The sequence below is a fragment of the Chiloscyllium plagiosum genome, unplaced genomic scaffold (assembly GCF_037043375.1).
Source record: "Chiloscyllium plagiosum isolate Xiang-an unplaced genomic scaffold, Cpla_swu_hap1 HiC_scaffold_39, whole genome shotgun sequence".
NCBI classification, from domain to species: domain Eukaryota; kingdom Metazoa; phylum Chordata; class Chondrichthyes; order Orectolobiformes; family Hemiscylliidae; genus Chiloscyllium; species Chiloscyllium plagiosum.
In genome coordinates, this window is record NW_028270177.1 from 24,368,661 (window position 1) to 24,382,297 (window position 13,637).

Consider the following 13,637-nt stretch of genomic DNA (forward strand, 5'->3'; position numbering starts at 1 on the left):
TCCGTGATGGCTGTCACTAATCAAGCAGTGTCTTTCCAGATACTCATAAATCCTATCCCTCAGTACCCTTTCCATTACTTTGCCTACCACCGAAATAAGACTAACTGGCCTGTAATTCCTGGGGTTATCCCTATTCCCTTTTTTGAACAGGGGCACAACATTCGCCACTCTCCAGTCCCCTGGTACCACCCCCGTTGACAGTGAAGACGAAAAGATCATTGCCAACGGCTCTGCAATTTCCTCTCTTGCTTCCCACATAATCCTAGGATATATCCCATCAGGCCCGGGGGACTTGTCTATCCTCAAGTTTTTCAAAATGCCCAACACATCTTCCTTCCTAACAAGTATCTCCTCTAGCTTACCAGTCCATTTCATACTCTCCTCTTCAACAATACGGTCCCTCTCATTTGTAAATACTGAAGAAAAGTACTCATTCAAGACCTCTCCTATCTCTTCCGACTCAATACACAGTCTCCCACTACTGTCCTTGATCGCACATACCCTCGTTCTCGTCATTCTCATGTTTCTCACATACGCATAAAAGGCCTTGGGGTTATCCTTGATCCTACCCGCCAAAGATTTTTCATGCCCTCTCTTAGCTCTCCTAATCCCTTTCTTCAGCTCCCTCCTGGCTATCCTGTATCCCTCCAACGCTCTGTCTGAACCTTGTTTCCTCAGCCTTATGTAAGCCTCCTTCTTCCCCTTTACTAGATATTCAACCTCCCTCATCAACCAAGGTTCCCTCACACGACCATCTCTTTCCTGCCTGACAGGTACATACATATCAAGGATACGTCGTATCTGTTCCTTGAAAAAGTTCCACATTTCAATGACATCCTTCCCTGACAGCTTATGCTCCTCAGATCCTGTCTTGCAGCATCGTATTTACCCTTCCCCCAATTATAAAGCCTACCCTGTTGCATGCACCTATCTCTCTCCATAACTAAGGTGAAAGTCACAGAATTGTGGTCACCATCACCAAAATGCTCACCCACTAACAAGCCCATCACTTGTCCTGGTTCGTTACCGAGTACCAAATCCAATATGGCCTCCCCTCTGGTCGGACAATCTACAAACTGAGTTAGAAAAGCTTCCCGGACACACTGCACAAACACCACCCTGTCCAATCTACTTGATCTAAAGAGCTTCCAATCAATATTTGGGAAGTTGAAATCGCCCATGACTACTAACCTGTGGCTTCTGCACCTTTCCAAAATCTGTTTCCCAATCTGTTTCTCCACATCTCTGCTGCTATTGGGGGGCCTAATAGTAAACACCCAACAAGGTGACTGCTCCTTTCCTATTTCTGACTTCAGCCCATACTACCTCCAAAGGCAGATGCCCCTCGAACTGCCTTTTTGCAGCCATTATACCATTTCTAATTAGCAACGCCACAGCGTGCAACCCGTCCTGCTTGTACAGGTCCCACCTTCCCCAGAATGCAATCCAATTGTCCAAATACCTGAAGCCGTCCCTCCTACACCATCCTTGCAGCCATGTATTCAACTGCACTCTCTCCCTATTCCTTGCCTCACTGTCACGTGGCACTGGCAACAACCCAGAGATGACGACTCTGTCCGTCCTAGCTTTTAGCTTCCAGCCTAACTCCCTGAGCTCCTGAATGACCTCCCCACCCTCTTCCTACCTATGTCGTTGGTGCCAATGTGCACCACAACTTCTGGCTGCACACCCTCCGCCTTAAGAATTCTGAAAACACGGTCTGACCCTGGCACCCAGGAGGCAACAAACCAACAGAGAGTCTCGCCCATGTCTACAGAACCGCCTGTCTGTCCCTCTAACTATAGAGTCTCCTATAATTAGTGCTCTCCTCCTCTTCCCCCTTTCCCTTCTGAGCCTCAGAGCCGGACCTCATGCCAGAGACCCGGTCACTGCAGCTTACCCCTGCTATGCTGTTTTTCCCCCCCCAACAGTATCCAAAGCGGTATACTTATTGTTGAGGGGAATGACCACAGGGGATCCCTGCACTGCCTGCTTCCTCCCCTTCCCACCTCTAACTGTTACCAGCTACCTCTGTTCTCTGGCGTAACTATGTCCCTGTAGCTTCTATCTGTCACCCTCTCAGCCTCTTGAATAATTCTCAGTTCATCCAACTCGAGCTCCAGTTCCCTATCGCAGTCTGTGAGGAGCTGGAGCTGGCTGCACTCCCTGCAGGTGAAGTCGGCAGGAGCGTCGGTGGTCACCCCTACCTCAAACATCCTGCAGGAGGAACATTCCACTGCCTGCGCTGCCATAACTCTACACTTTGTCTCCAAAACAAGAACACTAAGTAGCTTACCTTTTTTTTTTGTGATACTATTATTAGTGAACGACCTATTATTCTACCAGAACAAATGTATCTACTTAAACTAAACTACAAACAAATTAAATAATATTAACTTAAACTAAAATCAAGTAACTTAGAATACAGTAGTGAGATATAATTTAATTTATTTCACTCCTTGAACCTCCACTGAGGCTCCCATCCCTGGAAGCACCAGCTATAGTACCTTTCCCCTTTTTTTTTCCCCCAGCCTCCTCCTCCCAGTGCCCCACCGGCACCCATACTGATTCCCACAGCTATACCATAGCCCTAATTAATATTGCTGATAAGTCTGCGTGAATATAATTTAAAAAGGACCACCAGATCTTAAAACTGTTCAGTTTTGAGGTGCACCATATTTGTGAGGTAGTCTTGGGGGAGATGCTCATCACCAGCCTACACCACCCCATAAGACCTGGTGGTTTTTCTGACGTCCAATTCACTAGAATGTTCTTCCTCGCACAGTGGGTAAGAATGTTACACGATCTCTTCCCATATTCCCCTCGAGAGGGCAAATTTGGCAAACCCAGAAGATGAAATACTGGATCCATGTTAATTTCAATCCCCAGGATGTCCTTAAGCTCCCTTACTGCAGCATTCTAGTATCTCTGGATCTTACAACGTGACCAGGAGCAGTGTATAAGAGTGTCTACACTAATTTTACATTTGGGACATCCTGATGACACTCCTCTTTTGAACTTAGCTAGCCTCTTTGGCGCCATATGAGCCCTGTGTAAGATCTTCAATTGTATGCCCTGCGCCCTGTTAGATACTGAAATTCTCCTTACTTTTTCCCATATATCTTTCCATACCTCCGATGAAATATCCTTTCCTAGCTCTCAATTTCACTTCCAACAGTGTCCTTCCATGTCCCCCAAGGCACAACCTTTCTGTAAATGATACAAAGTACTGGCTGAAAGAGCATCTGTACACCCGTACTCTTTTCTCCATGTCTGACTTGTAACACTGAGCCGAGAGCGTGGTCTTCCTCTGTATATAATCCCTTATCTGAAAGTACTGGAAAAGGTACCTATTAAATAATCCATATTTCTGGCTTAACTGACTAAATGACATCAAGACCTCCCCCTCAAACAAATCTCCCAGACATGTGGTTCTCTTATTCTCACATAACTTAAAGCCGGAGTTCATTGCCTCAGGTTTAACTCCTTGGGCTCCCAGCAACGGGGTAAACGGCGAGGTCTTAGACCAATTGCCCTCGTCTTGTCTCATTATCCTTCAGGCTTTCACTGCATTTAAAATGATTGGATTCTTACACTGCTCTGTCATGGATTTCATCTTATCCATAAATAATAAATTAACTAGAGGACATCTTGACTGCGAGGCTTCAATGTCAAGCCAAATTGACTCCCAATTCTCCCCTACCCAGTCACCAACATATGCTCACAGGGCGCTTATTTGATATTTCTTCAAATCCGGAATATCCACCCCTCCCTCGCCCTGTGAAAACTGCAATTTAGTAAATTAGAAGGCGCCTGTGGTATAAATAAAGGACCCTAGCCAGCCATTGAGCCTCCGTAACACTCGTCTGGGAGCATTCTCATGGAGTGTAACAGACGAGGAAGAACTTTCATTTTAATCAGGGCTATTTACCCTACCGTGATAATGGTAAACCCACCCATCGCTGCAAATCCTGTTTTATCCTCTCCAATAGTTGTACATAGTTAGCTTTATACACCTGGTGGAAGGACAGGGTAATAAAAATTCCCAAATACAAAAAAACCTTTTGACAGCCATCTAAACGGGAACTGCATTCCATCCTTCAGATTAGGCACCTCCACTAATCCCCCCCTGCTGGCATGGCTTCTGATATTGTAGAGTTGATCCTGTAGTCCAAGAAATTAATTGTTTTGAACCAGTCAAGGAACAGACTTCTCCAGATTGGCCAAGAACAAAAGGATGTCGTCAGCATATAGGGTGATCTTATGGTTCCCCCATTCCCACCCTTGGCACTACTATTTCAGGATCAGTCCTGATTGCCTCAGCTAACTGCTCAATTTCCAAGGTGAATAACAGCAGTGAGAGAGGAAACCCCTGTCGATAACTTTAACATTGGGAGAGGTTATCTGACTTAGCACTGTTTGTAATGACTGCTGCCTTAAGATCATTATACAATACCGCCAACAATCTGGCAAAGGATTCCCCCCAGATCAAAGCGCTCTAGGACCTGTTGTGGAGAAAATGTAGAGAATCACCAGGAGACGCAGAGAGTTCTTCAAGAAGTAGGTCTTTTATTTGCAAACAAAAAACTGTGACACTGAGAAAGCAGATTCTCAAATGCCCATGAACCTCGGGGTCTGTGGTTTTAAAATTTTTTTTAATCATGTTTCTGTTTGTTTATCAGCATGTCCAACTATATTAATCAAAGTACCTCACTCTGGCTACACAATAAACCAGTGATGTTCGTTCCCATTATCTGTTTAGTTGTACGTTCTACTTAACATAATTCTAATGTCACTTAGATATTTAGTGTTAACTCTTGCAACAATGGTCTTTCATTCCAGACTCTACTTAATTTTCCTAATGGCATGATTAGATATTTATTATCATCTCTGCTACAGTGATCTTCCATTCCAGACTAACCTGTCGTGATAGATATTTAGCTATTCCATCTATTACAATAGTCTCCTTTCTCAAGCTGGCTCTACTAAATATTAATTAGGTATTTCATGTCATGTCCCAAATATTTATGGTCCTAATCTTGTCATAATGACACTTAACAGGGAAACTATCTCTACTAACTGTTATCTCATCTCACCATAGTGACCTTTCAGCCTTAATCTTACTCTGCTAATTGGTGTAAGAGCATTCCACTATTCTTATCCCATCCTCCCTTCCACAGACCACAGATTGCCTGTGGTCTTCGTGCTTTAACCCTTCCCATGCTTTCATGCTCTTTATTTTCCATAGACCCCAAATAGATACAGCCATTCTTTCCCATTAAATGCCTTTTCTGCATCTAGGGACGTCACCAAACCAGGGATCAATCTTTGCTGGCATACTTGCACGATATTCAGTACCCTCCTGATATTGTTGGATGAGCTACAGTCCTTAACAAAGCCAGTCTGATCTTTTATAATATGGGCAGGACCTTTTCCAACCTCACAGCCAGCATCTTGGATAGAATTTTAAAATCTACATTCAACAGTGAAATTGATCTTTGTGAAGCACATTCTTTGGGGTCTTTCCCCTTCTTTAAAATGGGGGAGATATTAGCCTCCCTAAGACAGGGCAGCAGACAGTCCTGTGCATATGAAAAGCTATACATCCCCATAAGTGGCTCCACCAACACATTTATGAGTTTCTTATAGAATTCACTTGGGAATCCATCTGACCCAGGTGCTTTGCCATCCTGGAAATGTCTTTTTACTTCCTGTACCATTATATTTGCATTCGATAGGAAAGCTTGTTCCGTGTTTATACTGGGGAGGTCCAGATTCTCAAAAAAGGACTGCATTCTCACTGCACTGTGTTCGCCTCCTTCTGACCAGTATAGCTCTGTGAAGTATTCCCTAGATCTAACATTGATCTTCTTCAACTCACGTGTAATTGTGCCAGCCTTCTTCCTAACAGACCTAATAGATTGGGGAGCTTTTTTCCATCGAGCCAAATATGCCAGATTTCTACCTGGCTTACCTCCAAATTCAAATCATCTTTGTTTAGCAAAGGAGACTTTTTTTTAGCCACTTGTGTGTGCAATGAGTGGAGAGCCGCCCGGAGGGCCATGACTCACTGCAACTTGACCAAAGAGGGCCTATTACAATATGTTTCCTCAACTATCTGCAACCGGGCCTCCAGCATCCATCGTTGCTCCTCCCTCTGCCTCCTTCCAGGCGCATAATATGAAATAATCAGGCTTCGTAAATATATCTTAGTGGCCTCCCAAAGTATTGCTGGATTACTGGTAGTACCTGAGTTGATATGCCAGATGTACTTCTGATGTACTATCCCTTAAAGAAACGGGTCCACCGATTCCACTACCCTTGATTTTAACATCAAAATCCATTGGTGCATGATCCGAGACAGCTATATTCTCAATTTTGCACGTCGATGTTCTGGCCAAACTGTCAGTTGGCATAAAAAAATGTCAATTCACGTATTGCACTTGTGTGGGTTGGAGTAGAAAGTAAAGTCTCTTCCATTAGGGTGGAGATGCCTCTACACGTCCACTAGTCCAAGTTTTCACACATAACCACCAACTGCTTAAATTGTGCGGGCGTACCTGCCGGGCCCTTTGGCACCCTGTCAACTTTGGGATCTATTAGGCGATTAAAATCCCTCCTCTGATCATGCGGTGCACCCCAAGATTCATTAATTTAGCGATTGCATCAATTAGAAACTTAAGAGGGTGCGCCAGGGGACAATGTACATTGAAGACGCCATGTTCTTCTCTTAGAGCTTTAAGAATGTTAAACTGTCCATGTTTGCCTTTAATCTGCTCCCTTATCTGGAAAGGGAGGTTCATTCTTACCAGTATAGCCACTCCTCTACTCTTGGAGCTGAAGGAGGAGAAGAATACCCTGTCATAACCTCCCTGCTTCCAGTTTCAAATGTTCCTTTTCAGTTAGATGCGTCTCTTGCAGTAGGATGATGTCCACCCTTTCCTTCCTAAGGCTAGACAACACTTTCTTTCTTTTAATAGGGGAATGGCTCCCTAGAATATCATTCTTATTGTTTTGACATGTGATGTGAAGATAGTAGACTTTGTAACTACACTGTGGAATGAATATATGATACATTAAAATATATTACCTGTCAGTTTAAAGCTGGAGTCTTGGTTTGAGAGATATTTAAGTTGCATATTGAACAGAGTTGAATTGATTTGTGGCATATTATACACTTTCATGGGAAACTGTTTTGGAGTTTCCCCATCAATTACCTACCATTTGGGCAGATAAAGTCATGCACTGATTTTTAGGTATCATTGCAATCCATCTGAGGAGCGGTTGGTACGACTGAACCCAAGTTGACAGTCTAATGTAAATGCAGTGTCAAGATGTGCACACCCTCAGGTTGATCTCCAACAGAAAAGTTGCAAACTGTAGCTGATTGATTAAATGTACTTGCTTTTAAAAGTAAATGATTAAATGTGACTTGTTAATTGATGATCTCCTTTGCTTAGGGTTCTGATGTGGAGATACTCAGCTCAGACAAAGGAGAAGCTGAAGGCATTTCACAGCCTTCACCAGATCAACAACTTGACAAACCTTTTGAATTGCAAGGTAAGCAATATAGCAGCTAATGGATGCAATTAGAGAAGTTGTTGTTTTTACTCTTCTGGTATGAAGGAGCTGTAAATAAATATGCTGTCAAACGTTGCTAACAGGAAACAAGAAGTTGAAACTATTTATCTTGCATTCATCAAAACAAGAATGCAAGAAACAGACTTGAACAAGGGGACTTTTTTTTAAACAACATGAGAAGAGGGCGCTGATTGGTTTAGCCATCATTGCCATGGAGATGCAATGGGAAAAGTTATCTATCAATTTTAACTCTCAGACCAGGAAGGTTGTATCTAATTCATCAAGGTGTTGTTATCTTGCCATGCAGCAGAGATTAGTTGTCAAGCTTGTTTGTTTTTTTTAAGAAGGTACAATGTATGTATAAATTCCATTTGCTTACATAACCAGGTCCTGTGTAATTGTTTATGTAGCTTTTAGCATGTGCAAGTTTATCATACTGAGACCAATTAATGATGTCAAGTTCAGTATTACCAAGCAATTATTTACATAACTTCTCCTGCTGATGGAATACTGTTCCATGAAGATTGGATACCCACCAGCAGTTTTCCCAAGTGACTGCCATTCATATATGGGCAGAGATGAAATTTTTCACTTGGAAAAGGTCAGTTCTTTGCCTATTTTGTTTTTCTCACCTGGTTTATGCTTTCCCTGCAAAATTCTGTATCAGGAGTGGTGACCCTGGCTAATTTTCCCTAATTTTGCCTTGTTGGCATTCCCCTGTTGAACTAATTGTAGAAATGGTTCTGGGATGTTTCTGGTGCTTGTGACCCAGCTGTTCACTAGATAAGCTTTCTGTCCCTTTTGGGGTAATGGAATTATTGTGAAACATATGCAAAAAACAGATTTACTGCGGTGTAATGAACTGTGATTTGTGAGACAAGTTTTGAAGGAGGTATTTCATTTCTCACTTTTGTATATTTCAGTATATAAACATTTTTATTAGCAAAAAATTAAATATTTAAAAATTATAAGTGGATGGATTAGTTGGTGACATAGTGTATATATTTTTGACTTTTCGTGTACATTTATGCTGAGTGGAACAGCATGTTCCAGTGCAAACTTAATTTTTTTTCTCTCAAGCTGCACAGTCTTTAATCTTCTCGCTCACTCCCTCTAATTTCTAGGTTGAGAAAAATTGTGTATGTAACAACTATTTACTTTTATTTATGTTGATTGGTTCCTGTAAAATTTAGTCCAATAAATGTGACTGCTGTAGCCAGATGGATTTTAGATGAGGAGAGGGTTTTATGGTAGAATGTCCCTCCTTGTCCTTTCCTTTTATTGAGTTTTGCATTTTTCTGACATGTAATCCACCTAGCTTGGTATCTGCCAAGCGCTTCTAAATCTTGTGGACCACTGTCGGTTTATTGCACTAGCTGCAAGCTGGAGCAAAGCTTTCAGCTACTTTTCCCTCAAGATTACAAGCAACACTGAGGTAAATTGGAGTGAATTCCAGAGGTCTGTGACATACCTTTGTTGACCTTTAATGAAGTGAATGAATTTTCAATATTTCAAAAGAGAGTGGAACTCCTGTTCGGGAGGGAAAGTAACGGGTAGAACTGAGTTGATGATGCAGTTCTTTTTAAGAAAACTATAGTTTTCAGTTAACAATGCGTGCTTCATGTGAGTCTTTTATGTATAAAAACGTAGAGTTATGTGGCTTAGTTCTGTCAATTAATTATGGAGTGTTTGGATTTCTCTTTAAACATTAACATTCCCCAAAAGGATTGTAACAAGATCACCTCCCTCCTGCATCTGGCTTTAGTATCTTGCAAGGAACCTGTGGTTTCTTTTCTCTTTGACACTAACCACTATTTTTTTGCTCCATCTTTTACTTTCTGCCCAAAAGCTTGGAGCTGGCAAGTTTATTTATTAGCACAGCTATCCTTGCCCTTCATTCCCAGGTGTGAGAAATTTACACCTTGATCAATAAATCACATGAATTTAGCCATCCAGTTATGGGGGAGTTTTCCTGGTCTTTTGGTCAATATTTGTTCATCAACCGACCTTGCTAACATGAGTGGAGATGGTGGCATTGTGATAATGTCACTTGACTAGTGGCACTCTAGAGATGTGGGTTTACAACTCAGCGTGAAATCTGGTGAAATTTAAATTTAATTCATAAATTTGGAATTGAACACTCGTAATTGTGACCTTGAAACTATCATCAAATCATTGTAAAAACCCATTTAGCCCACTGGAAATTCACTGTCTTTGCCTGGACTGACTTACATGTGACTCCAGACCGACAGCAGTGTGTTTGACTGTTAACTGCCTTCTGAAATCTCCCATTTGAAGGCCAAATAGGGATGGGCAACAAATTACTTTGCCCACTTCCCATGATATAATTCCTTTACTTTTTGAAAAAAAATCAAAATCTTCTCAACATGTGATATATGGTGTGTGGTTTTTCTATGTTTTAACATTATGTATTTTAGAGTTTGGATTTTGTTCGGGACATGTAGATTTTGGTTAGTCTCTCTAAAAATGTTTATGCGTCAACTTGTGGGTGGTTTTGTAGGTGATTTTCTGATGTATAATGGGATTTTGTTTATATTATGAGATTTTCAGTGAATAGAGTAAATGTTCATTAGATGTTCAGTGTAAAAGGTCAAAGATTTTTTTTTGTTTTCTTTTTGATCAGGGAAATAACTCAGTGTTGGGGAAGAAAATTTTTTCAGTTTATTTTTAGCAGTTTTGCAGAAGTCTTGCTGAAGCTGGATGTGTAAAACAGTTGCTTCTAAAGAATGGAGATAGTTAAGAACTATTAAGATATAGATCACTGCAGTGTTAGGGTGTTTTGGTTTTAAAATTCCAGAAGTGTGTGGTTAAAACATAAGTGTTATTTGAAGCTGAGAAAGTCTAAACTTGGCCTCTTCCTGAGTCTTCATACAACTGTCAGATTCTCAATGAAGAGACAGTTAAATGAAAAACTATAGATCTAATAGAGGGAATTCACCCTGGTGTGAATACTGTAAAAGGAGTGCTTTTGGGATTAATGGGACTGAGTTTTACTGTGTGTTTGGAAATCATTAAACATGGTTTGTTCTATTTCAATTTTCATTTCTTGTGAGTAATAAACTTCTGTTTTGTTGTTAAAACCAAATCTGCATTGCATGCTTGTACTTCCGTTAAAGACCACTGAGAAAACATATGATGTATCAAGTCAAATTTCAGTCTAGCATCTGACTTGTCCAGTAAAAACATGAGCTGGGATTATAACACTATTTTCTGGCAGTAACTACAAGTTACAACTCAAAGTGTTTCATTGAACAGGAAGTAGGTTCCATGGTTCTCAATGAGGTCATTTAAGCAGTGGTTAGCACTGCTGCCTCACAGCGCCAGAGACCCCGGTTCAATTCCCGACTCAGGCGACTGACTATGTGGAGTTTGCACATTCTCTCCGTGTCTGCGTGGGTTTCCTCCGGGTGCTCCAGTTTCCTCCCACAGTCCAAAGATGTGCAGGTCAGGTGAATTGGCCATGCTAAATTGCCCATAGTGTTAGGTAAAAGGGGGTAAATGTAGGGGAATGGGTGGGTTGCGCTTCGGCGGGTCAGTGTGGACTTGTTGGGCCGAAGGGCCTGTTTCCACACTGTAAGTAATCTAATCTAATCTAATCTAATCTAAAGTGCAAGTTCATTTCTCCTCTTTCTTGCTTTCTCTTGTGACCTATCAAACAATATATTTCATTGGTTTCTGGTCTGCCATGTTTCCCAGACTGATATTTGTTTGTTGAATTAGGCAGTAAAAGACTTTTAGGGACTTCCCAGGGTTTTGCTGTAAATCTGTAGGTTAGCACAAATACCAGCTTCCACAATTCCCTTTCGAATCCTTTTAATAACACCTCTGAACAGGTTGATTTAAATATCTGAATGTTGCATTTAAGGAGAGAAAGTGCTTTTGTTTCAAAGGATTTTTACTGTTTTGTTTGGTCAGAGCTTTACATTTCAACTACTTCCGTTGTTTTTCCTGGCAAATAGGTGTTGCACTATGCTAATTTCCAAATATTGAACATGTGAAGCAGAAGCACATTATTGTTTCATAAGGTGAAATGTTTGTCGCTATGCTTTGAATGAGTCTCCTTCTGGTTAGGAGTAAGCCAGTTATGTATCTTACAAACTGCTAGCTGAAAAAAAAGTGGATTCTTAGGAATTTGCTAAAATTGTTCCAAGCTATAATTTATGAGACATTTTAATTTTGGAATGTATATTTAGTTACATGAAAAAATTAAGCTTGTTTGGGCATAGAAAAATACTTTGTTATTAATATGAATTAGTCATAATTTCTGTAGAATAAAATTCTTGCAATAGATACTTGATGTGTTTTGATTATCACTTAATTCATTTCTTAATATTTTCTATGATACACTATCATGGAATATAATCAGCTTCTATATTTGCCTATTATAATTAAATTTGAATTTGTAATCTGTTAGAATAATTTTAACTTTAAATTTATGAAATAAAAAACTTCTTTTGCACATTGTGTACTTTATTAAATGGAAACTCTGCATTGTGTTCTTTGGTTGCTGCAAATCCGGCAATGTGATATTTTACTGAGAAATGTAAATAATCCCGGCAGCTAGTCCTGTGTAAACCAGGAAACTTGTCCCTGGGGATTTCGCTGTGGCAACTTCTTAATTTTCATTTTTGAATAATTTGTTGTATGGTTTAAATTTAATGAAAGCTTGACGTGTTTTTGCACTGCATAATTTTTTTTCAGCAGAAGAAACTGAGCACCCAGAACTACCAATGGAAACTCTTACCACCTCGGTTACGTTAGCAGAAAAAGAATTATTCTCTGAGGTGAGAGTACATTGGAATCTGTTCTCTGTTATGAACACAGAGGCACAATATTTAAATAGTCAGATGTTAACACACAGCTTCTGTGGAAAGTGTAGCAAATTGCATAATATTGCCACTAAAGCTATTGAGGAAAGGTGATGGAATCATGAAAACCCTGATTAAAAACAGTTACTGTTTTAAATAATTAGTATGCAGGAATTTATCATTTCTGTGTAGCACACAGCCTCTAACTGTACATAGCTGATTTTAACTGAAGTGATGATGTGTGCATTTTATGAGAATAGTCTAAACAACAAACACTTAGAAAATATTTGGCATATGAAACAGTAAAAATACCTTAAACATAATCTCTCACGGTCATGAAAGTCAACTTTGTGGCTGAGGATCAGAAGACCAATAATCCTGGGAGCTGCTTTGTCAGAACTGCATTATACATCTCAAGTTTCGACCAATGTTAATTGAAGTAAAGTTTTAAAATCATGCTTTTTTTTCTAATTTAACATATTCTTTTTTTGAGATATGTCCTCGCACTCCTTATATTAATTGGCTTCACTTTCTATCATAGAAAGTTTGAGTGGTATATAGGGTGGTTGCATTTGTTTCACTCTCTTGCTCTTTCATCCATTTCAACTCTAAATGTACTGTTCTGCATAAACCTTCCTGGATCCTGTGTTGAACACAAGACATTGTACAATCTCCTCTTGAGTTCAGTGGTGTTGGGGAAGACAGAATTTATTACATTTAGTCAACATTTTATAAGCTTGATATCACCTAATCACTAGTTTTTGATTTACTATTTCTTTTCTCTTTTTTTTTAATTGATCTCTCTTGGAAGTCAAAATGTTTGTAATTCCAACTATTAAAAGTAAATTAAAATTATTCTACCAGAAGTGTACCAACAAAGTAACTTTTAAACACCTGGCAAGAGTGTAAGATGGTCAGATGCTGCTTAGTTGATTTGCTGGAATAGGTTATTGCTGATTCTGATTTTTTAAATGGAAACTTAACAAAAGACTACTGTTTGCTTGTTCTAGCCAGCAAAAGGTAAAATGGCTGATGACAGTACTTTTGTTGGTGCAACTAGTGATGATTCAGATATTGTTACCCTTGAACCGCCACCTGTAGAAGATCTTCAGGCTGTCCAGGAGGAAACTGAAGTTGCAGCACAAGAGCAAACAAACTATGATGAATTGAACCTAGGCTCGTCTTCCAGCAGCCAGTATACCTTTGCTCCACCAGAAACTGGTAAGC

The 13,637-nt window shown here is 40.2% G+C and overlaps 1 protein-coding gene across 6 annotated transcripts in view; it reads left to right on the forward strand.

Moving 5' to 3' along the window:
* The window catches only part of ccpg1 (cell cycle progression 1), a 64,505-nt gene that overhangs the window by 10,941 nt on the left and 39,927 nt on the right, over positions 1-13,637 (forward strand). For 5 of the 6 annotated variants that reach the window (XM_087981157.1, XM_087981156.1, XM_043677495.2 and 2 more), the window contains exons 3-5: positions 7,461-7,560; positions 12,304-12,386; positions 13,421-13,631. In XM_087981157.1, coding sequence (XP_087837283.1) covers positions 7,461-7,560; positions 12,304-12,386; positions 13,421-13,631 — 394 coding nt within the window. The remainder of the gene's footprint in view (positions 1-7,460; positions 7,561-12,303; positions 12,387-13,420; positions 13,632-13,637) is intronic. The other variant, XM_087981154.1, reaches the window with a different exon arrangement.